The following is a 24,693-nucleotide window of genomic DNA, read 5'->3' as shown; positions in this document are numbered from 1 at the left end:
AGACTCAACACTGAGAGTATAAATCATTTGTGTAAGACAGAGTCATGCTGGTACTGTTAATTTTGAACTTCACCTGTCTCTCCATCTTTAAGCCTTCAGTATGGTAAATATTGAGCACATCATCACCAAAAGGAGATACAGTTCACCTCTTTCAAGTATTGTTAAGTAGCCCAGACTAGTAATCTTCAAATCTGACGCTATCAACTTCTGAAGAATCTGATCAAGAGTCAAGGAACATGAATCAGAATGGCAAGCTGTTTAATATACTGGGCAGTGGACCACAGTGGTGAAAAGAAAACATACATGCGTGCTCCTTCATTCCGCAAGCAATGTGTAAGCAGATAATATAATTACTAGCTCTAAGTCACTATGGTAGTAGGGTTTGCTAACTTAGATGCCATTGATGTTAAAATGGAAGATCGGTAGAAATCAGGCTAAGTCACATTTATTCTAATGTTTTAAGCAGTGCATTTCCATACTTGGGCTGTAATTCCTGTTTTTGGTCAGTTTAGTGCTCAGAAATGGCAATTGCCAAAATTGTCACAAGGTAGGGGGCAGGAATGGAACAGCCTGCAGTTAGATTGGCTTAGGCTGCAATGGGACAGCACACTTAAATCCCTCTGAAATATGTACTCTTAATCTGTTTCTCCAGGTTTTGTTTTTTTCTGTCTATTGAGGCTTTTAGAATTTTCTTATAATTTTTTCCCGCTTGAGTAATCCATGGGCATTCTTAAATTTTAAACAGTCTACAATATTTGAAGTGCATGCTTGAGTGATATACTTTTCAGATTTTTTTTTTTTTACCTGAACTGTTCACCTTTCTTTCTTCAAGCATGTATTGTCAGTTGCCAGTATTTTTCAGTGAAATAAGCACTCTGAGCCTACTGTCAGGAAGGCTGGCAGCCGTTGCTGTTTGATCTGTCAAATAAACTCTGAAGTGTTTTCATCAGTATATTGGACAAAAATATCTGTTGTTCCTATTACTGTTACTGGAAAAACAGAGATGGCAGAAGAAAACCATGAGGAATTCTTTATGGAAGAGTTTTGGAAGCTGTTGGGTAGTTGTTCATCCAGATAGCTGTCCTGGAATGAAAGAAGTATTTCCTGGAGAAACAACCTATCCAAAATCCTGCTCAGCCATTTATTGTGATTGGTAATATTAAAAGCAGTGGGTATGTAAAACCAAACTGCTTTCTACCCTCTGGTACACATTTAATTTTTTTATCATGTCTATTCATATTTGTGGCCTAAGTGACCACACCTTTGAAATACGACTGACTTTAGTTTTGCAATTATGTCATCATAGTATTTTTAAGGCATACAACATTTCACAGTGTGCAAGAATACAGTGTAGTTGTGACAGAGTAATGCCAGCAAATCAGTATCTTTTGAATTTGAACTCTAATGGGCACATAAGTTCTTGATGCTAAATCCACCAGCTGTTTTCAGGTATTACATGTGTTTAAGAAGCTCCACATAATTTCATTACCGTATAAATACCAAATTGCTTTACCCAGGTCTCCTGGTTTTGTTTTGTTCAGTTCTTAAGAGGCAATCAAATGAATTTTGGCAGGGTCCTCTCCAGCTGAAAGAGGGGCTGAAGTAAGAAAGAATGGACTTGTGTTTTGCAGAGGTTTTTGCAGCTTTTTTTGTTCTACCTCTGTGTTTGTGAAGCACTATGAATCATTTTTATGAAGCATTTTGCCCTTTAGAGGTATAGATTCTGAAGTTAAATTTACAGTTGACTTCTATGTGTGTGCAGTTGCACTTACAGAATTTGGAGAAACTTGTGCCGGTGGGTATGAGGGGGGATTTCAAATTTGAAATTAACACTTGTTGGAAGACCAGCATAGTTGTTCACAAACTTACACTGGCACTTTCTCTTCCTATTTTTCATTTCTGTGCTCCTGGTATACCAGTATATGTTTGTCCAAGAAATGTGGCTTTTTGATTTAAACAACTCTGTCTTATGTTGAATTCACAAATGAGGGTACAGAGACGTGGTTAGTCTTTGGGCAATGTCTTCACTCACTGTTGCAATAAGCTTATTTTAAAATGCATCTTTCCCAGTGCTTCCATGTTATTAGTTGAGTTGCTTTCCCACTTTAAGGCTTAATTAAATTAAATGCTCATGCTGAACATCTAGGGAGAGGTGTGTCTCACCCGCTGTGGGATCTCTTCCGTTGCTGATGTTCCCCATGTAACTCCCATTAGTATTAACAGGAGTTACTTCAGGCACATAAAGGTAAGAACAGACCTCAAAGTGATAAAGGTCAGTGTGAAAAGTCACGATTCATTTCAGTGCAATTCTGAAGCATTTAAAGTTCTGATTAATGTATTTTAAACCAAATCAATAAGACAACTGCTGAAAGATTTGAAAGGTGGGATATAGCTAAATAGCTTTTAGTTTTTTCTCACGTGGGCTTGCATTATCTTTTATGAGACAGAGCTGGGACCTGTGATCAGTGCAGTATCAAAAGACTGAGGAGTGATTCCGATTTAATATTTATCACAGATTAATTTGGCGCTAACCTGTGTTACTGTTTATAATTGTCCAATGCTAAATTTGTGAACAACGAGCTGACAAATAGGAAGGGCCAAAATTTGGAGGTGCAACATTTCAAACTGATTCCGCCTTCCTCTCGAAATTATTCTGTCTACGCATTCTGCAATAACCAAATCTCTTATTTCTGAATGGTTGGGAGTTTTTATATACGTATATATTGGTACTTTTGGTGTGATGACAGAAGAATATCTGCACTGGTCGTCAGAACGCCCCCTAGTGCTATGTAGTAAAGTGGTAGCTACTAATCACCAGTTCATGGAAAATTAAATGGTGGCTAACTTGCACAGCAGCTTTGAATTCAAGGTTGTGAATATTTAGTATTGCCATCAAAACAAGATAGCACAGAACACAGACTGAAGTGGATAAATAGAAAACAAGCTCTTGTTGCTCATACAGAAAGTATTAAAATCTAATTGGTTTCAAAATAGGGAAAAACACAAGTTGAATACTGCTTTTTTTTTAATAGCATGACACTCTTTCTTGATACTTGATATTTTAGCGGGATTTTTTCAGTAATAAAGTGAACCAATCATGATTAAATTGTAAACTATAAATAATGGTGTAGAGTGCTAACGACATGCAAATGTAACTGGTATATGTTGGAATAACCAGCAAGCCTGCTGTTCAAGGATCATATAACAAAACTAAGATGACAGCCTTGATCCAGCCAGTTTAGTGATATTTATGTTATCAGAATTAGAAGATAGCTTTCCAGTGATGTAAATTATTAGTACATATACATTCTGTCTGGTTAGTGTATACATAATGTAACTGGTCATCTTAGTGGTATTGCTTACATTCTTTTTGCATTAACTCATCACACTCCATTCTCATGGAATTAAAAACAGGAAATAGTTTGCAGTGTAACAGAAGCACCCAGTGTATTTAACCGTGTGTAAGCGCTGTGTTTCAATAGATGTACTCTGTATTGTAAGTGTATGACAAAGCATTTATTACTGTGTTATTGCCGTATTACAGAGCAAAGAGTGCTAAATAATCAATCAGTTAATGGTCTGTATGGCAGCTTGAACACAGCACATCCATTGTGCTTATGCTGTTAGAAGGATGAGTTTATGACTGTAGTGTAGTTGCATGTTTAGCCTGAGCTTAATGTCCTAAACTGGAGCTGACACAAATATTTTTAAAATGCAGCTTCAGCAACAGTTTCCAAGTTCTCCAATATTTCAGAAGGAAAAATCAAGGATTATCTCAAAGGTTCTCAGAGAAGTTACTTAGTTTTGTTGGAACAGGAGGGGGGGGCGTATCACAAAATGCTTATTTTGGCTTTCTTTCACAGATTATTATTAATTATATTCCTGCAATTTTATCAGTTTCAAATTGAGATACAAATATGGCTTGCTGGAAATAGATTAGTAGAGGAAAACTAGCTGCTTTAAGTTGCACCTGGAAAATGCTTTGAAAACCTGTAGCTACATGTCTTTTAAGTGATAGAACTTGCCAGTGAAGGGCTTGCACATTAAGCTTGTTTTCCACTTGCTTTTGTGGTATGAAGGAGCTGTTTCTAATAAGGAGTAAGAAACGTGCGCTAATAAATTGCTTTGTAGTATCCGGAGATTTAAGGGGGTAACTTTAGTTCCTCAATCTTTATCCTTTTGTAATTAGATGCCGTTTTCTTTGCAGATAGCAAAAATACCGATTACGCCAATTTCTATCAAGGTTTGTGGGACTGCACAGGAGATGTACCTGACGAGTTGTCATTTAAACGTGGTGACGTTATCTACATTCTCAGCAAGGTACGGTGTGCTACTGGGGCTACGTAGTTGTAAAAAGAGAGCCATGGCAGAAGGGCACATTCCCACAGTTCTATAGGGGGAAGTTGGCACTCCCTTTCAGATCCTTTGTTTGCAATCAGATATTTACTGCAATTAATTATTTTGTCAAATGAACTATAATCACATTTAAAACATAGCCCTGTAACAGGAATTAACTTAAAAGCATGTTTATTTACTTGTTAAATCTTGACTACCATTTGTTAACTGATTTAATAGGAGACAATGTGCTTTCTGCTTGTAAAAGTTAACCTTGTAGAATTTTAAATTATCTTGTATGTTATGGGGTTTTTTTCCTGTTTTATATTCCTGACTGTGCTGATTCTGACTTTTTGGGCATCTTGCTACAGAAGATGGTTTATTTTTTCTGAACTATGCTTTCATCTTTGTATGTATATTGTAATTGTTCTGACAGCTCAGATTCCAAATTTGTTTGCTCTGACAGATTTGAGCAATTTTTAATTTTCTGCTTTCCTGTTTGCAGAGCAAATGAGAAATATAATTCCTCTCATCTAAAGTGATGATAAGCAGTATAAGCATGAAATTTTATTCTACTTTAATATTGGTTAATTTTCTTATTTTTCCTTGGCCCCCCCAACAAAAACAAAACCTCCCCTAAAATATATATCTCATGGTCCATTGAAATCTACTTCTGAACAATTCATCAAAGGAAATTTATTTTTTCCCCACATATTAGAAAAAAGCTGAGCTCTTCAAGTTCTCATTGAAAAAAACACTTTTTAAAATATATGTAGAATATATATCTCAGATGTAATTGCTCTTCAGTATAATTAATGCGAAAGATATTGTAGGTCATTGAAATGTACAAGTAGGTGCATGAAAGCTAAAGGCATCTGTTTGTCTTAGTTTCAAACTCTTCAGTCTCGTCACAATTGCCTTAAATCTTCCGTGATAGCTTTAACTGCAATGTTTCCAGATAATAAATGTAACAGCTTCTGTTTAAATAAATTTAAGATTTATGGATAGAAAGATAGTCCTATATAAAAATATAGAAGACATATTACTAATGGTAATGTGACCATGTATATCTTTTGAGGTGTTTCATTGTCACTTAAACTAATAACTGCATTGCATTACTAAAGGCCGATAACACTTTTGGATTGGGCAGACTTTCAAGCAGTTATACAGCACTGAAGAACGGTACTAATTTAAAATAACCACCTTTTCCCCCTCTCCTTCCCCCCAAAAAAGCCCGTGAACAAACGGATTCCACTGTACAAGTTTGGCCTCTTTGTGGGTTGTGCTCTTCTGGTATGGTATGGTGACTAATAAAATCTTAATCTTCAGCTTGTAGGTGAAAAAATAATTTGCTACTCCTTCCGCAAAAGAGTGAGAAATTTAATTTAAAAAATGGAGCAGAACAGAAAAACAGTAGCTTAAGCTGTCCTCTGTATATCAACTATCTTGTGGTCATGCCATGATTAATCCATAATCAGTCCTTGAAATGGGCTTGCTGCTGCTCCAGATGTATAGAGCTTCTCTCTTTGGGAATGATTTCTACTCCAAAATACATCCCAGAAAATTCAGCCCTGTTTCGCTTAAAGATTGTTACAGCTTTTTCAGAAAAATGAGTGTTGGCCGCTACTGTCAGCTCTGAATTTAGGGTCCTTGGAGGGGAAAGTGCCAGAGAATTATTCATCTTAACCCTCCACTTGATTCAGTTTCAAGGTCTGATCATTTATGAGCTCTTTGTCTGGTAAGTGAAAATATAACCAAAGGGAAAGTGAACCTAACCATCCTGAAGTGGGTCAAGACTTTTCTTCAAAAAATATTTCCTAATCCTCTACATTAATACTTGGATTTTGTGGCAGTCGGCAGGAATCCTTGGCAATTTTTTTATTTTTTCACACCATCTAGTGGTTGAAAATGAGAGATGCAGGTACTGACAGGAGACGATGTGTATGGATCCAAAATGGTGTCATAAATTCAGCTTCAGCTTGAACCTAGCTATGGCTTTATTGCCTTTCTATCATATGTCAGCTAGGTATGAACATTACTCTTGAAAATCACATTTCGTTGATAAGGAAGTAAGTACGGGTATAGCAGTATTATAGTAGGAAGGGTGAAGCATTAACAAAATACTGAGCATATTTGTGCAACGTGTAATAGTTCTTTGTTTTACAATGAAATATAAATGGTATAGCTTACTCTGATGAACGTGATAAGATAGATATTTGTCTTTCCCAGCAATAATTATGCGAAAGCAATATATTTTTACCTGCTTTTCACATACTTTCATAGAAATTAAGGGAAAAGTGACTATTTTGTTTCCAAGAAATGAGATCATTAGTACAACAGAAGTAATTACGAACCAGTTTGGCAAATTTGGGCATTGATATAATTTAAATAAAGCAAGAGGAGCAATGTGTTACATGTCAGTTTCTAGGTGAAGGCCTTTTACAAGAATGAGCAAGGTTTCAGTTTGGCAACGTTTACTTTCTAAAATAGCTAAGCATTATGCAAAGACAAATCCCCATTAATTTTCTTTAAACTGAGCATCAAAATTCAATGTTAGTGCAATGAGCACTATTTGCATGCTTATACTCTGATAATATAAATACCTATGCCCGACTAGTGTAATTACTGTAGAGAAGCATGTTTTCCTTGTTTTAAAGGTGCATTCAAAAGCTATTTTAGTTATTGTCTAAATATTTATGTCCATTGTGGCTTTTACATGGCAGCAGTCCTATGGGCTCTTACAAAAAAAAGCCAAAACTTTTTCCTAGGTTTTTCTACCTGTGAGTTTCCTTCAAAAGTTGAGTTTTTAATCTGAGCAGAATTAACAGAACTGTTGCAATAGTACTTGTTAACTTTTCTTTCTTGAAAAAAATAGTTAACTGTTCAGATTAATTGATCAATGTAGCTGTACAGATAAATTCATATTATTATAATTTTAATTTATAATATTCTTGAATATTCAAATGGCTTTTATAAATTACACTACAAATCATGTGAACTTTCAGAAAACTATGTACCCCTCTCCTGCTATGTAGTAGAGAACATTTTATAGCTCTACTGATACAGGGACTCATTAATAAGCTTTCTTAGTTAATATTGACTATTAGAAATGCAATACTTGAGCATCCGGTTTTCTAAAAGGATGATTGTTCTTAACTCCTGCTCATTTATGGGCTTGCCTTTGCTTTCAAGCCCATATGATAAATGGGGAAACAAACTGTGACATAACAATCCTTTTTATAAATCTTCCATAGCTCTACTCAAGAAATCAATTTCCATAAACAAAGACAACTGTGAGTGGAGGTAGCCCTATTATTATTATTTTTTTTTTTTTATAAGTTTGGTATGCACAATTTATACAAGTGTAGCCCTTGCAGTATTTGTTTGCTTGCTTTAGCTGCATGTTTTGTGTTGGGAAATTCCATAGTTTCATCAGCCAAATGCAAGTAGTAATGGAAATTTACTTAGATGTTAGCAGGCACCTGCTTAGTAGAATTACTGACATTTCTTAACTTTTAAGCTAATTTAATTCCCATCTCATTTACATTTATATTTGCATTAAAACAACAAATAATACTTAAAAATCAGAAATTATCTGAAACTGGAATTCTCCTTCCCTGTTACTATTTCAGTACATGCCAATGCAATATAATGCTGCTCACTTTGGTATTTATGATTCATGGAGATGAATGACTATGACTTAACCCTTTGCTTTAGAATTTTCCATGAAAGTAGAGTGTTAACTTGGTATCTAGATTACTCTTTATTCAGTGGTTGTACATTTCCAGTGTGGTAGATTTTTGTTCTTTCAATACAAGAAATGTCTGTTAAAGTGCTCACATCTCAACCTGTATTTTTTGCTTAGTGAAAAGACAAAGAAATCTCCATAGCTCAGATGACTGCTTATGAAATAAAGTACAACTTAACAGTGCAGCTGTTTCATAATCAGTGTGAGCATTTTGTACATAATCTGTATAATCTTCATAAAATGTATTTATTCCATATTTTTCAAAAAGATGTGAAAGACATACTAAAATCCTGAGTGGTTTTTTTTTTTTGTCAGGCTATTTTCTGACTGATCATACTGAGATCCGTATTTAACAGTAATTTCTCTTTCCATGACCATTCTGCCTATGTCTACCTTAGCAAATAGGGAGTACCAGCAGGAGTGGATTTGCAGAGTGAAACACTTAGTGCTGAGGCCCCAGTGTCCATGCCATGCGTTTTCAAAGTGGTTTGATGTCCAAAGAAGTCTAGCCTGGTTTTGTGGAATGAGAACACATTAGTGGTTGGAGCACATTCAAGTACATCTTCCATTTTAGTTTCATCTGAAAGAAATGTAGCGTGTGTGCTTTGAGACTGACAGCTCTGCAAAGTGAGCCAAGGTGGGGAAAGTGGGAGCACTGGGAGATTAACTTCAGTGGGATGCTTCTGATCAAAACTAAAATGCAATACTAAGGTGTATGTTTCCTTCTTCTGGCTTGTTTAACTATCTTCCTTACAGAAAAAAAAATACATACATGGCTAAACATAAGATAAGAGCAAAGGCGTTTAAATGGAAGGTTAGTGAAGACAGACTAATGCGAAGTGACTCTAGCTCTGTTGGTTTGCATACTGATAATATGTAAGCATTTACCTACCTGATTAGAAAAAATTTTGGCAGTGTCATCTAATGGAAAATAAAATGGCCCTTCTGTTGTTCCAGGGTGTTTTCAAGGGCCAGTTTTGGTTCAGAATTCAGTCTGCGTATCCTGATTTATATTGGAACTCTTTAATTGGTGTCTATTTTGTCTCATGTCATTGCAGGAAATAAAACTTAATAATGCAACCATACAATAAATCTGAAGCTTATATTCTTAAAGATGACCATTTTATTGCTGTCTTAAAACAACTCTACTACCTGTGAAGAAGTCTCATTCAGTTATCTAAAACATTTGTCATTTTCTGCTTTTTGGAGAGAATGCTGTTCTGTGCCAAAAATGGTCCCTGGTTGATAGTGTATCATTCAGCAATTACACCAAAGGAAGTTCTAAAATTTTTTAGCTAGTCTGAATCTCCTGGATGAATTAGAAGTGTTTTAAAATATTATCTTGCCTAAATTGCCCCTCAGGATATTCTTAAAAAAAAAATTTCTCCCTGCTTCCCGCAAATCTTTGGCTTGATAGGAGAGGCTACTTATTTTAACCCCAAACAAGGCTATAGATATATTTTGCTTTTCAGTCTTAAAGTTTGCAGGTCTTCAGCCCATAAGCTAATATTACTTATAATGCCACTGGAAAAGGGCAGGAGAAAACTCTTGAATTCACACACTTCAGTTGTGGTTTTTTTAAAATACAACTCCATTGTTTTCTTCAAGGCATTGAAACACAATGATGATTTTCAGCAACTCTTTGTAAAAATCAAAACAAATAAAAAAACCCACCCCACAAACACAAAAACCATACCATATGTATTGAACAATAGGGACTAATTGCACAAGGACCAGATGTTCTCAACTTTTGCTGAAGTCAGTAGAAGTTAATATGGTGCAAAGCATCTGGAGATCCTCATTCACGCAGAGGATCTGTTCTAAAGGTAGAGACTGTTCTGGAAATCCTCTCGGGTATAAACATTTTCTCTTCTCGCATATCAAAATTGTCTTCTGTATAGTACAAAAATCTTTGATTTAAAAGATGTCTGTAAAAAAACAGGTTGTGTATTTCTACCTACTGTGTTTTCCCCAAGTGCAAACACTTTTATGGTCAGGGTTTTATGGAGTCATAGGTACATACACATCAGTGCAGTGAAATTGGTGGGATGGGGACAAGGAGAAGCATCTGCTCATACTGTGTTCAGTTGACAGCATGTAAGGAGCCTGTAAACCCTGATGGGATTTCCCCCCCCCCCCCCCATCATAGCATGCTGTACAGAGAGTGTTTTGCCAGCCTGTTAAGTCGTAACCTGTTCCTTGCTGCCCTGTGAAATTACTTCACTTCAGTTAATAAATTTCTGCTGCGGAAAAAAAAAAAATATCCACTCTTAGAGACAGTGAAAACACAGAAGTAGCTTAGAAAGCATTTGGTCATTTGTTAAGGTTGTTGTTTCGTATTATTTGGCATAACACATTCCACTGCCCTGGTGCTTGTCTTGCAGGGCTTGCGGTGGCCCCTTCCTCCCCCCAACCCCTGCCTCGCATTGCCTGGTATGGCAAATGTGCTCCCAGTCACATGGCAGAGCTGCGGCCGCACACTTGTGCATTCTCCTCATTGCAGGGCAGCTGGATCTGGCCCTGCCCCCCTCTCCTATCCCTCTATTTGCCTTGGAGCAATTCATTTTGCAGTTATTGAATTTCTTCGGAGAGTTATTTTCATACAGCGAGCATCACAGCACCTCTGGATCTTGATAGCATTTCTACATAAGGAGAAAGAAGCTTTGTGTTAGTAATTACCTAACATTGTCAGGAGCTGACTGCAGGCCTCTTTCTAGTGATAACAGAATAACCACATAATATAGCTTTATAGCACATGATTAATAGAAAATAATTACACATCCTACAAAGGGATGCAATATTTCTTATAAATTGACTACAATGGTTTCCTGTAGATTAAAGGACTCTTCATTATTTTATCAGTCCTTCTGAAGTATAGTCGCTTGCCTATGTTGGCAGTGATGTTAAGAGCTGAATGCAGTGAGGGATACCAGATGGTAAACCCAGTGGTACCTGAGATCTGAAGCTGATGCTTGCAAAAGCACTGTGCTTCCCAACTCTTAAGAATTCATATAAAACTCCTAACTGTATTTATATCCTTCTGCATATTAATCATTATTTCCCACAAATGTGGGCTTTAGACTTTTATTCTACACATCTTACATTGCTGTTGTGAGGTCCATATGTCTATTAATTAAATTATATTGCTATGAAGGAGTTTATAATTGATAACGTTGATAGAAACAATACAGCAATTTGGATTTTATATGTGACTTCAAGACAGGACCGGGGCGGACTGCTTATCTGCCTGACTAGTAAGCGTTCTTTTGTGATACTGAGGATGGAAAGGAGTGGTTAGGAGTTTAAAGAGAAATGTCTGTACTTTAATCAGTTTAAAAGGGAGTGATATCTAATTATTCTAAAACCTGAGATTAAAGTTTTATATTGTTGGTAGCCAGGTATCTGCATTGCATTTTTGTTCAGACCTCTGTAGACTGTAGATAGTTTAATTGGGATTCATGTTGCTCTTGAGACCCATGCAAAGAATAGTAATGTAAAGTAAAAGCTTCTGTGTTGCAATGTTGGCTGTATGGTGTAATGGTTCCAGTGAATCCTTAAATTAGTTTACTAGTCTGTTACATCAACATTCATTTCATCTTCTCACTTAGCTTCATGCCAGAGCAGTAAGTGGTGTATTAGTAAGTAGCAAAACCCAGAAAGTTTTCAAAACAGCAGCATGCTTTTAATTTTCATTTGAGGTATGTGAATATTTTTTTAAAAAGAGTTATTTCTAAGTTCATGTAGTGTTGCTAAGTGTAACATTTTCAGTGGATAATGTAGTCCACAGGCTCTTTCTATGCTATTTGTCATATGCAATTTAACGACCGTTTAACTAAGCCACTTCCCTCATTTCATGTATTGTTTGCTTTTTTGGCTGATGTCTAGCAAAACTTGCTTAATCACTCTTGTCAGTCACTTCATGAGTTCTGCGTAACAGCTTAAAATCTTTTGTTGTTTTCTCTTGGAGAGATTTATTGCTGAGATTCCAGTAGTGTATGTGAGTGCTGCTCCTTTCAGCAATTTCCCACTTCAGCCCAGAAATCCAGTTTGTATATTTAACCAGTGTATTGTGAGATAAAACATGGATTTTTTGAACAGGCTGATCTGGAACATTACAAACCTTAGCGTCAGGGTATTATTTAGCCTTTAAGGATTTAGGGTGTAATGTGTACCCCCATGGGAAAGGTTATGAGCGGTTCTTAACTTGTGTGGAGAGCAGTTTGCACTGAAGATCAGGTTCAGATACCTCTAGACTTTCAGACCAGACCCATCCGCAGCAGTCAGTTCTGCAGTGGGAAGTGGAAGAAGGTGGAATGATTTTTGCAGCTTTCTAGGTTGTGTGTTCACATCATAAATGAAGGTTTGCCTACTGCTTTTTATGTGGATTTTCTTTAAATCACACTTACTGCAGTATTTTATGGATGGTAGGATAGAGTCTTTTAAATCACCAGTTCACTGTGAAAAGAAAGAAGAAAATGTTTAAGACTGGTGTTCAGCCTTCCACAATAAGAAAATATAAAAGCATGTGTGTCTGCACGCAAGTGTGTTTAAAAAAAAAAAAAAAAAAGGTGGCAAAAAGCAAAAAAAAAAAAAAAAAGCCTGGGCCCACATAAAAGTGGGCCATCAACAGGGCTTCATCGTAGTAAAGCACAGGGAGAGCTGAGTACACTAAGCACCTCATAGGACCCTAGAGAACTCTCGACCAGGCCAAATATGCCAGCAGCAAATCATTATAGCTCGGGCTCTAATAAAACTCCATTAACCCTTAAGCTCCACTTGACTATTTATAACCAAAAAACTTTATCTACAGTCAAAATTATAGCTTCATCTCAGTAGGACCATTAATTCAAAATCCTACAGCCTTTTGCTTTTCTCATCAGAAGAGCAGCGTAGCAGGAAGCAGATGTTGCTTATCAGAGATATCTGTGTATTTTGTATTTTCCATGTTTGTTCCAAAGTAATTTCTATCTTACTAATCATTCCATTTTGAATGGGGTCTCTGTTTTAATAATGCTTCATTTGTAACTCAATATATGTGTGTGTGCAATTTCAGCTGTTACAATTTATTGAACCGCTGTTAGGATTAATCTTAAAATATTTACCTCATAGGACAAAAATTAAATTTGGATCCCACAATAGTCTTACTTGGTATTGCTTTTGGAAGATATTATTTCTTTAAACTATTATAATTCAGTTTGTTTCATATTTATCTCACTAAGCCTAAACAAATTTCAAACAAAAGTACATTAGTCATCTGTCAGACATATGAGATCTGCCGCAGAATTTTCTGCAAGCCTAAAGCAATAGTAGACTTTGTCCGTAGAAAGAGATTGTGTTAGATGCATAGTGTTCCCTTCGCATTTGAGCAAAGTAGTATTTAAAATAAGTTGATTCTAAGTTTCTGAAGTTTAGCCTTGTGATACTGAAAGAATCCCCATTGATTCTTATATGTCAACATTGTGCTGTAAGATTTTAATCACAAAGATAAGATTTTAATATTTGTGATGAATACAGGATGGAGAGGTCAGCTATTTTTAGTAGGTGTTACAGAGAAGCGTGGCTGTAATTAAGAAATTTTCCTGAGCATGCCTGGTCTTTTTAAAATTTAACTTCTATCTTTGCATGTGAATGCCTCTAACAGAAAGATATAATGTTTTAATTTTCAGTTGAAATGATTATAACTGTATATAAGAGAAAGCATCCATAAGGAGTTGCATACAAAACTCTATTGCATCTATATCAGACTAAAGGTTAATATTGCATATTGTTTTCAATTAGGAGTACAATAGATTTGGCTGGTGGGTAGGAGAAATGAAGGGAACCATTGGCTTGGTGCCTAAAGCCTACATAATGGAGATGTATGATATTTGAGAGGCCTGGGTAAGTACATTTTAATCCAATCTTCTGTAATGGCTTATATGTTCCCTTGTTCTCTGTTTCATAAGTATTTCTTTCCTGGAACCTTTGTAGGAGTCCTGTTAACATAAAGATTATGGCAAAATATATTGAAGGTTCAATTAAAGCACTTTTTCTGGGATTCTGTATGAAATATTAAACCACAGTGTACAAAAGATGATGTGTTTTATAACTATGCTCCTTTTCCAGGCTTTTTTTTTTTTTTTTTTTGTAAAATAGAATTGGTGTGCTTTCTAGTTAGTTTTGTTACTCTAGTAATATGTATGTATCTGTGCAGAAAACTGTGGAAGGGGATAGATATTTGGGCTGGGTTTGATATGCATGTTTGAGGTTTTTTGGTTAACGGTGAACTTTCAACTTCCCTCTCCCTTATCAGGAGAAATCTGCACTTGAAATCAGGAGTGGTGTGCAGCTGCAGTTTACAGACCCGGCCTCTGAAAGAAGATGATTCTGCCATACACGTTTTCTGGTTTCAGTGAATGTAGTCAGATCGTTGCCTTATGTGTATTAAACATTAAAAACTGTAATTGATCATAATTCTGTGGAAATGTTGTTTGTAGCCACTTTTTATAGAACTCTGGTGCTAGGAAATGAAATAGATGGTAATTAACATATGGGGCACAAGCAGCCTAATAGTGCCTGTTGCTCTTTTCTTAAGCAGCACTCTGTATAGCTGTAGGTTGGTGTTCTTTCAGGGCATTTGGCTATGTTTTCCTGTTCCTCACATGTAGAAAAATTAAGCTGAACTTTGAAACTAGAAGACTACTACTCAGTTCATGCATGCATTAACCTTTTAATGCTCACTGTACATTTTGTGCAGTTTCCTAGGAAAATGAAGGGAAATTTATGGGTACTATTGCAAGTCTTCAGGGTATTCTGCTTCCAAATGTTTTTGTATTATATTGTAGCCAATGATTTATTTTTCTCATATATTTAGTATTCTTATTGTTAATTAATATTTTGTTTCCACAAAATGAAGGCTTGGCTCTGTTGCTGATGTAATTAATCAGCCTGTGTGGTAATACTGCCCTGATACTGTTCTGACTTGGAGGTACAAATTATGTGAAAATTTGTAAAAAGGTAGTATCTTAAAACCCACAATTTGTGCGAAGTCAACATGAGCTAAATGGCAGCTAAGAATGACTTTTGTCCGTGGTAATGTGACATACTTTATCTGTACCTTACAGATACTTTCACAGAGTCATATCTGGATACCTTGTTGGTATGTGGAATTTCTGATACAGGTTGTGCAACAGACCTCTTCAGCTCTGTGTGGGTTAATAACGGCTACCTGCAGTTGTAGTGTCAAATCCAGAGCTTTCTGGCTAAAAACGTCAGTTGAAATGTAAAAAAAGTACATTAAAATACTCTCACTTGTGGACAAGGGGGGTTGGGCAGAGGTAATACGTTAAATCCTCTTGTTTTGGAGATGTGCTTTGCTGCTAGCATGCAAGATCAACTTTTTTGAATCCTCCCACACGCTTGATTTGTGAGACCCTTAATCTGCCAAAGAGGCAGGTCAAGCCAGTCTGTGAATTGCTGAGCCTGTGCAGGTCCCCTTGTAGTTGCTTGTGCTGTTTATGCTTCAGGCGGGCCCTGCAAACACTGTGGGTTAAAAGGTGACGGTAGTCTGTACTCAGAATTAGATCCTTTCGGTAAGCTAAGATGATGTGCTTTATTTTAGCTAATGTGTGATACTTGATGGTGCACTGGATTCTAATAGGAGTCAAACAGGGTACAGAGTTTTGTTGTAATTTTTTAAAGGAGATAGTCATTGAAATTGATTCTGTACATTATCAGCGCAGCATTAAAATGATAGATTATAGTCTTCAGATCTTCTACTACTTTAATTTATCAAGTGTACTTGTGGATTGTGTACAGAATGTGAAGCGTTAATATCACGGCTAGAAAAGCTCCTTCTCTCTTGTTAGCGTGGCAGCGTAATAAATCTGCCCACCGAAATGTCTTTTTATTAATTATGTCATTCCGAATTCCACCACCACCACCTACCTTTTGGGGAGTAAATCCCCCTCCCCGCCCTGCTCGTCGAGACGAAGCGCAGACGTGATTTAGGACAGGACCAGTACGGGGCTGCCAGTGCCCGGGGGAAGGGAAGGGGCAGCGGGCAGAGGCCCTGCGCTGCGCTGCCGTGCCCTGCGCTGCCCTGCGCTGCCCTGCGCTGCCGTGCCCTGCCCTGCGCTGCCCTGCGCTGCCCTGCCCTGCCCTGCCCTGCGCTGCCCTGCCCTGCGCTGCGCTGCCCTGCGCTGCGCTGCCCTGCGCTGCGCTGCCCTGCGCTGCGCGCCCGCGGCGGTAGATGGCAGCAAATTTTCATAGCACGGGAGGAGGCCGAGCCCGTCCCCTTCCCCCTCCCCTGCGCCGCTTCCGCCGTTTTTCCAGGAGAGGGAGTCCCATCCCAACCGATGAGGAGCGGGCATGCCCAGCGCTTTCTCTCCTGGGCGGTGGCAACCAGAGAAATAAAGTGTCTTTTGTCTGTAGTTCTCCTTTAGGCCCCCCCCGTACATATGGGAGGGAGTAAACAAACTGCCTTAAAATTCAAAACGTGAAAGATGTCCTGAAACTCACTTGAAGTGTCTTGGAATAAACCAGCAATGGACCACGGATGAACTGTTTACTTTAAACCTGTGCAAATACCATAACCTTTTTTGGCTAAGAAAAATCTCTGTTAATACAACTTAAACAAACCTCAATGGCAGAAAGTGCTAGTTGCTTTATTTGCTTTGTTTACTTAGGTTGCACTTGCCTTTCCGTGAACAGTAAGCTAATTTTTTAAAAGGTGATTGTAAGTCATATTTTGTACAGCGTTTTACTTGATTATTTGCTCTGTTCTGGATTTGTACTATACTGCCATTAGATCTTACAATAATGTTCTACTCTGCAAATTTTTAAGGTTCAAATAAAGTTTAATTGTTTGCAAACTGTTATGATGCTAATAATTCAACAGCCTGCTGTGTTACTAATGAAATTACTTTGTTATGATTAATTTGGAAAATAGTGTGTTGATTGTAGTAATTAAGCACAACAAGGTGAAGTAAATGATTCTAATGCCATCTGGCCTCCAGACTGAATGAAGAAATGAAATGGGGCTGTCATTTGAATTTATTCAGAGAAGTAAGGGTAATACAAATGCTTTTTATAGCAGAGGCACCCGGATATAATCATGCCACTCTCCAGTATTTTTTCATGTACTTCTATATACAGATAACTGGCTCACATATTTTTTCCCGCATCTAGTTCAGATATACCTCTTTGTGCATGCTGCCACTAATTACATGTACTGATGGTAGTGTATGCGCCGGTTCTTCCATCAGAGAGATGTATGGATAAGATTTAGAGAAGTGATATGCATCGGTTTACCTTTTGCTCCTCTATTAACGATAAAAACTTTCTTTGACTGGAATGAAGCTGAATGTGAATGCTAATTAAGATCCCGTTCTATATTCAAAGCCAAATGCATAAACTTTGTTCTTTTTGGCTCTGCAGTCTGACTATGACATGGCATTAGAAGGAGTGTAAAGAATAACCCTTTAGAACCTGATCCAAAGACTGTTGAAACTGAGAAGCTATTGAATTCGCTTGCTTCTGCATCAGACTCTCAGAACAGTAACTCAAAACCAGGCAATACAATTTCAAAGTGCCTTTTGCTGAATACTCTTTGTCCTCTTTCTGAAAGAGATACAATTATTTCCGTAAGCTGAACTAAACAAAAGAAAGGCACTGACTTCTCTATGGCCACACGATAGAAATCCATTTTTTTTTTTAATCTCAGGTAAAGCAAAATTAAGTTGTGGCTGTAGATCAGAGTCCTGACTTGTTAAAGTTCACTGGGATCTGTGGGAAAGCTGTGCAATATTAAAACATGTGATGAAAGTACCCAGGTAGATGACAATGGTGTGCTCTTCAGCTGCATGAGCCATTTGATGTTTCTCTCATCTCTCTCCCTCAAGTTGATGAAAAATTTATTAGTATGTAACTGTGGGAATAAGCATATACATGGAAACCTTATAAACAACTTTCCACTTTACATAGCGCAACATACTGATAAACTGTAAGACCTTCACTTACCAGGGTTTCTCTGAAGCTGACATTTCTCAGACAAGTGTCTGCCTAATTCCATCTTTCTTTAGAAAAACTGACACTGAGCTCAGTGAAGAGTGCTCTGCCCAATCTGCATCTCTGTTGTAGAGTTCATTTCCTGCCCAGCATCTCATGTCTTACTGTGAGGCACCAGCACCAACCAACTTCAAACTATGGACTTAAAATCGTGGATTCAAGCTAGGTGTAAGCACAGTATTTCATGCTTCTGGGATGAAGTTGTGACTTGGCCAATCTCTCCTTGCTACAGGAAGAAGGAAAGCGGGGCCGAGATGGTGGCAGGATGTGCAGGTCGAAGGGATGCTGCTTTTCTTATCCAACTGTGTTGTGCCAAGGATTATATACATATTTTTCCTTTAAATTATAAAGCAGATCAGGCAGTGGTAAGCCATGAATTGTTATATCATAGCCTTTTATGGATTTGTTCAGGAGTGATTTTGTAATGGGATCTAGACAATTCTGTTTCTGCTACCTGGAATTTTCCTTAGTCAAAACTACCACACAGAGAAATTAATAGGGAGCTGGGTTCAAAGCAGAGTAGAGGAAAAAGCCCTGCACCTGAAAGCTATGAGTCAAATTTAAAACTGGAAATGTCAGCTTCTTCCCAGCCTTTTGGGAGGAACAAGTCTTTTAATTAACAGGAAAAACTTAAAAATCCAAGGTGTCATCTTGTAGCAATGTGTGGGAGAATAAAGTACAACAGTGCAGGCAGTCTGAGAAGAAGAGCTGCTGGTAGATGAAGCGGCAGATAGTTTCAAATGCCACTAAAAACCAATCTATCTCTATTAATTTTCTGCTGTAGCAAACTGATGTGTTGGAGCTTTTATCCCAAAGTAGCCTCAGTGTCTCACAACCTGTAGAACAAACTTCTTTTCACCCTCTGTTGTAAAGCAAGTGCTACTCCATAAAGACATTTGATGGCTAATGAGCATTTTACAGCAAGACTTTAAAGTTTATGCTGTGAGATGAAAAAAATTCCACGTTCAGTTACAATGGGAGGATTTATGTTGGCAGAATAGAATTACCAGTTTGGCCACTTTGAGTCTGCCGTAATTGCTTGCATATTTGTAAATAGTGCTATGGGATTTTTAATGGCCACAGGCAATAAGGATTTTAGTTTTACACCTCATGCTACAAGACAGGGTACGTAGCGCCACAGAACTGACCCCCATGCAGAACTGCCTGGGTTAAAAGAAAAAAAGAAGTATTACACAGGATCATTATCAATCTTTCAAACGCCAGCAGCATGGAAGTGTGCCTTGGCAGTCTCCCACCCAAGAGCTGACATGGCCCAATGCTGCTTTTTAATAGTCAAATCTAATAGGGTCAGCTTGAGAAGAGCAGAGCGCAGACAGTCTGACAGGCGTGGGCAACAGTTTATTCATTGGCGGTCTTCAGCCTATGAGACTTACTTCAGTTTGGAAGGGAAAAGATGAAATGTAAACAGTCATATGTGGCATCAGGGAAGCAGAGGGACCTTCTTCCTTTTCTCTTGCTCTCTTCTGAGAGGACTGCCATTCTTTCCTTATATTTAAATTAAAAGCAGCCAGGCATGAATGCACATGTATGTGTGGGAAGGAGTGGGTTTTATTATACAGTCACTTACAATCATGTTTTGATGCTGGTTTCTCCTTTCTAAGTGGTGTTTATGTCTGCATGCTCATAATAGCCGCACTGCCTTTGCTATAGAAAAATGCTATTTCTAGATTTTTAAAAAAATCCTATTTCCAGTTGTTTAAAGGCTCTATTCTAGTAACTTCTCTCTTATCCTACATTTCCCATCGTGATAGTACTCTTAGTGCATTATGTCAGATGCCTCTTACCAAATCTGTGTGTCTTTTGTGACACTGATTTTTGTTGGCCTGTACCAATGAAATACTCCAGGCTCATTTTTTGCAACATCTTTTTCCCCCATTTTCAAGCTAATTTTGGACTTAGTTTTAAGGTATTAGACCACAGCGAAAGGGGGTGGGGTGTAATCTATCCATCTAGATTTCCATTACTTAAAAAAAAAAAAAAACCCAGGCAATCCACATTACCAACTATGAGAACTGTTTTGGAAGGTCTATAAACTAACCAGCTTCCTATCCATTCATTCTTTTCTGCTTCTGAGACCAGCACTTTATGGATGATGTGGGTACTTAACCACTTCTAGACTGAGATTACCTATTCAACTACTTACTGTGTTATGATAGCCACCCAAGGTTACCTATAGGTCATTATCGATTTGTGACCAGAATTGCCTTCCCTCTAATGTATCTAGCACTGCTTTGAAGGCAGCATTCAGGAAACAAGCATCTTCTCTCATGGGCTTTGTAAATTTTCAGAAAGTGAGTGAAACTTCAAAATGCAGAGGCATCATCCAAAAGAATCTCTCTCACTAAGCCACGTTTATGACTTGCACTTCTGTAAATACTCTGTCTTTACTGTACTCCTGTATCCATTTACTTATACAAAAGTATGAAGAGGAGAATGTGTACTGTGAGGCGTCTTCCTGAAACATCATATTTTTGCAGAATTAGGTCAAATTGGTGTTTCAGGTGCGGGCCAAGGAAATGCCTGCTTGAGAGTGTGAACTTGAATCTGTACCAATGGTGGTCTGTGTCAGACTTAGGCAAGCAGTGGAGAATGAAGACCTGCATGGCTGGCCCTTTGCTGAGAACCGATCCTTACTGATCTATGTTCAGTATTATCTTGGGCCCTTCAGCTGCAGTGTTGCTACTGAACATCTCTAATAAATTCAGTGCGCTGGTAATGTATGCAGGTGTTTGCCCATCAGGTGTGGATCAGGGTTTTGATTTATAGCCTGATCTGACAGAATGGCATAAGAAGCCATGATGTGATACATTCCCATTTACGTGTCCTCAGACAAGCTGGTGATTCCAAGAAGCATACGTGAACCATAAAGGGATTTCATCATGCCCATGTCATTAAATGGCAAAGATAGTGGAATTCTATTTTGCACATTCTGCTTGATGTTGCCCCTGCTGAGGAGGGCTTCATGCAAAATACCCTTGCTTAGATGTCATAACATTTGAAACATGGGCAATATGTGTTATAGTAATTCAGTCTAAAACTGACCAGAGTGATTCATAGGGATCATTGAACAGAGTACTGACCAGCTACTGAGAGCATAATTATTTCATTTGGTAAACAGTGTTTGATTATGAATTAATTGTGATAATTCAGACAATTATTTCAATAATTTTGTCCAGTTAACAGTAACAGTAGACATACTGTTTGCTAAATGTATTAACTGAAATTACAGTAGCTATTCAGACTACATTCATCATAATACTTATTAGCGTCTGCCCTTCCTATGTCTGTGGGCTCTTGAATGTTCTGCTCATCCTAAGTCTTGTCATTTCTGCTGGTATTACAGAAAAAAATTGAAATGTAGGCAGTTGTCAATGACACAAACATCTGCTGTCTTTTCCACTGTCTGCTTCTTGAAAACAGAGTCAGTTCTGCATGTACAGTCTGAAACAAGGGAATTTAGCCATGTGACTCCCCCATAACCTCAGTGAAAGTTATGTAGGCAATTCTTAATTTGAGGGCACAGTATTAACTCCTTATTGACAATAGTAAGCATTCAGTCACGTAGTTCCCTTGGCTTCATTGGAAGTGCTCCTGAAGCTTCTTACTCGTGTCATGGCTTAACCCCAGCTGGCAACTAAGCACCATGCAGCCGCTTGCTCCCTCCCCTCCGGTGGGATGGGAGAGAGAATCAGAAGGGTAAAAGTGAGAAAACTCTTGGGTTGAGATAAAGACAGTTTAATAGATAAAACAAGTCATGCACGCAAGCAAAGCGAAACAAGGAATTCCTTCACTCCTTCCCATCGGCAGGTAGGTGTTCAGCCATCTCCAGGAAAGCAGGGCTTCCTCGCATGTAATGGTTACTTGGGAAGACAAATGCCATCACTCCAAATGTGCCACCCTTCCATCTCCTTCCCCCAGCTTTGTATGGTGAGCATGAGGTCATATGGTGTGGAATATCCCTTTGGTCAGCTGGGGTCAGCTGTCGTGGCTGTGTACCCTCCCAACTTCTTGAGCACCCCCAGCCTACTTGCTGGTGGGGTGGGGTGAGAAGCAGAAAAGGCCTTGACTCTGTCTGTGTAAGCGCTGCTCAGCAGTAACACCGTGTCCAGCACAAATCCAAAACATAGCCCCATACTAGCTACTATGAAGAAAATTAACTCTACCCCAGCCAAAACCAGCACGTAATGTGAAATACAGGGTTTAAAATAAAATAGTTAGTGTTGTGGAAAGTTAATTTTTGTGATTTAAAGGATACCCCTAACCATGAGTTAGCCACCTGGATATAGGATGCCAATTTATCTATGAAGTGTTTCTTGATGTTCAAAATCACTCGGTGCCTAGCACTTAACAAATACAGGGAATATTATGAACACAAAGCGAATGGCTTTGTTGGGTCTGATTTCCAGCTGCCCAGAGAAGACCTCAGTGTAAGATAGTTCTTGTAACCAGGTGGACGTATTTTACGTGCTACTCATTTCGAACTCCCAGTTCACACACTGATGGTCTGTAGGCTCTGGGCTGAGTCTGATTGATTATGCCAGGATTAATGGGGACTTGCTCTTCCGAAAACATTGCAGGTAAGCCAGCTGTACGCCAGTGTAGTGAAAAGTTGTGTTTGACCCTGTCTGTTTCATTGTCCCCTCCCTTTCCCTACCAAATCAAAATTGTATAGGGGCAGATATTATTACTGACTTCAGCAACCTTTATTATAGACAGCTGTCAATCGCAGATGAATGCTTTGGCTGTGCCTCTATACTTTCAGCGAAGAAGTAAGTGTATAATCGTGAGGATTTATCTTGTTATATGGGTATACTGACACAGAATTATAACATCTGTATATGGGCCACTGACAGTCCCCACATCTCCCAGTATATTCTATTTTCTCTAGGCCAAATTTATTGCTCTCATAATTAAGTCCAATCCTGAGGACTTAATGGAGTTGCACATTCTGAAAGTAGCAGGAAATATGGCTCTTGCCTAGCCAGGAGCCTGCGCAGTGTCTGCTCCGGTCTGCCTGGGGTGTAATTCCACCCCTTCCGAACGAAGGGTGGGTGACACAGGGCATAGCTTTAGAAGAAACTCCAAACTGGTGATTTTTATCGTTTGCTCTATCACACGCTAGGAATGCCTGAGTGACCTTTTGTTCGCAGTAAGGCTTACACCCCTAGTTTGCTAAATGGGATCATGTTAATCATCGGATGACACCAAGAAATAACAGGCTTACATTGCTCCGAGGTAGAGGCAGATCAGGCAGAAGGTGAAGCTTTCCAATGGTGAGGGCAGCGAAGCATTGGGGTTGGTTGCCTGGGGAGCTTCTGCAATTTCCTTTTCTGGAGGATTTGGAGAACCTGCAGGGGATGAACTCACCTGCTAGGAATGACTGAACCATGGTGATTCCTGCCTTGAGGTTGGGACACGTGCTAAATGACCTCCTAAGGTCTGTTCCAGGCCTGTTTTCTGCACTTCTGCAAGTCAGAGGTGAGCTGACACCGCTGTGAAATGACAGAATAAATACAAGTCTGGTCTCCGTTTTTCTTTGCCTGGTATACTAAAAATGCTGCTGCTCTGTGGGTTCACGTGTTCCTCATCCCCTTTCAACTTCACAGGCTCCAAGCAGGAACCGAGTTCACTATTTCCTGCCCAACAAGCAGGTTAGTTCATTACCTCAGTAATTAATTTGGCCCACAATTAGTATGTTTTAAAAAAGTTAAAGGCTTCTTTCATGTATCATATACCTTGCTTTGCCTTAAAGCATATTTGGCTGTACCAGATGTTAAACCAATTTTGAGTATGTGCAACATTACGTTGATTCTAATTGCTGTGGAAAGCATTTCACTCATGCATTTTTAAGCAAAATAGCTACAATTTCAAATTGTAGCCATTTATTCACCTCAGGTAGTTAAATTTTAGTTACTACTCTGGTGTTTAAATGTCTTAGGAAATAGAGAAAAAGATAAAATAGTCTTCAGTTTTGTCTATTATTTCTTTCCCCTCTTCTGAGAACAGAAAGGAATTTTTCCAGAGTCCACTCAAGTAAATAGAAACGTTCTCAACCTTATAATAGGCTTTGGATCAGGTCCACCTATAAGGATAGTCCTCTTTTTTTTTTTTTTTCCATACTCTTTAATTGAATGTATGACATATTTAATTCTGGCAGTATTCTTTATCTCTGTGAGAAGTCCTTTTAATTCTCTGTGTAAGAAAGTGTTCTGTGATGTGGCTACCTGATTTTATTGAAACTCGCATGTCAGGAAAAAAAATTATTGCCTTCCCTGTCAAAACTGACAGTAATTACGAGGCCAAATATATAGCTGTGATTGACTTGTAAAACTACATCTGTAATATTTCAAGTTTGTAGGTTGACTTGTGCAGCTTTCAGGAAATATAACCCAGTATTTTCTTTGAAAATTGACATCTCTTTATCCATTTCTTTTATCATCTTTGTTTTTATTTGTGAGGGCGGGGAGTAGACAGCATTTATATAGAATGTACTGGATGGCATTTAACAAGTCTGCTTCTGGGGAAAAATAGTGTTCTTTCTA

General features: G+C 38.2%; 1 protein-coding gene across 1 annotated transcript in view; it reads left to right on the top strand.

The window, feature by feature from the left end:
* Positions 1-14,446, top strand: part of SKAP2 (src kinase associated phosphoprotein 2) — a 99,859-nt gene extending 85,413 nt beyond the window's left edge. Inside the window, exons 9-11 of the mRNA XM_075705404.1 lie at positions 4,208-4,320; positions 13,862-13,963; positions 14,376-14,446. Of these exons, the coding sequence (XP_075561519.1) occupies positions 4,208-4,320; positions 13,862-13,954 (206 nt within the window). The 3' untranslated portion in view covers positions 13,955-13,963; positions 14,376-14,446. The remainder of the gene's footprint in view (positions 1-4,207; positions 4,321-13,861; positions 13,964-14,375) is intronic.
* Positions 14,447-24,693: the final 10,247 nt, after the last annotated feature.

The sequence above is a fragment of the Pelecanus crispus genome, chromosome 2 (genome assembly GCF_030463565.1).
Source record: "Pelecanus crispus isolate bPelCri1 chromosome 2, bPelCri1.pri, whole genome shotgun sequence".
Lineage (NCBI taxonomy): Eukaryota > Metazoa > Chordata > Aves > Pelecaniformes > Pelecanidae > Pelecanus > Pelecanus crispus.
The sequence above is the reverse complement of the archived record's forward strand: the minus strand, read 5'-3'. Positions and strand labels throughout refer to the sequence as shown.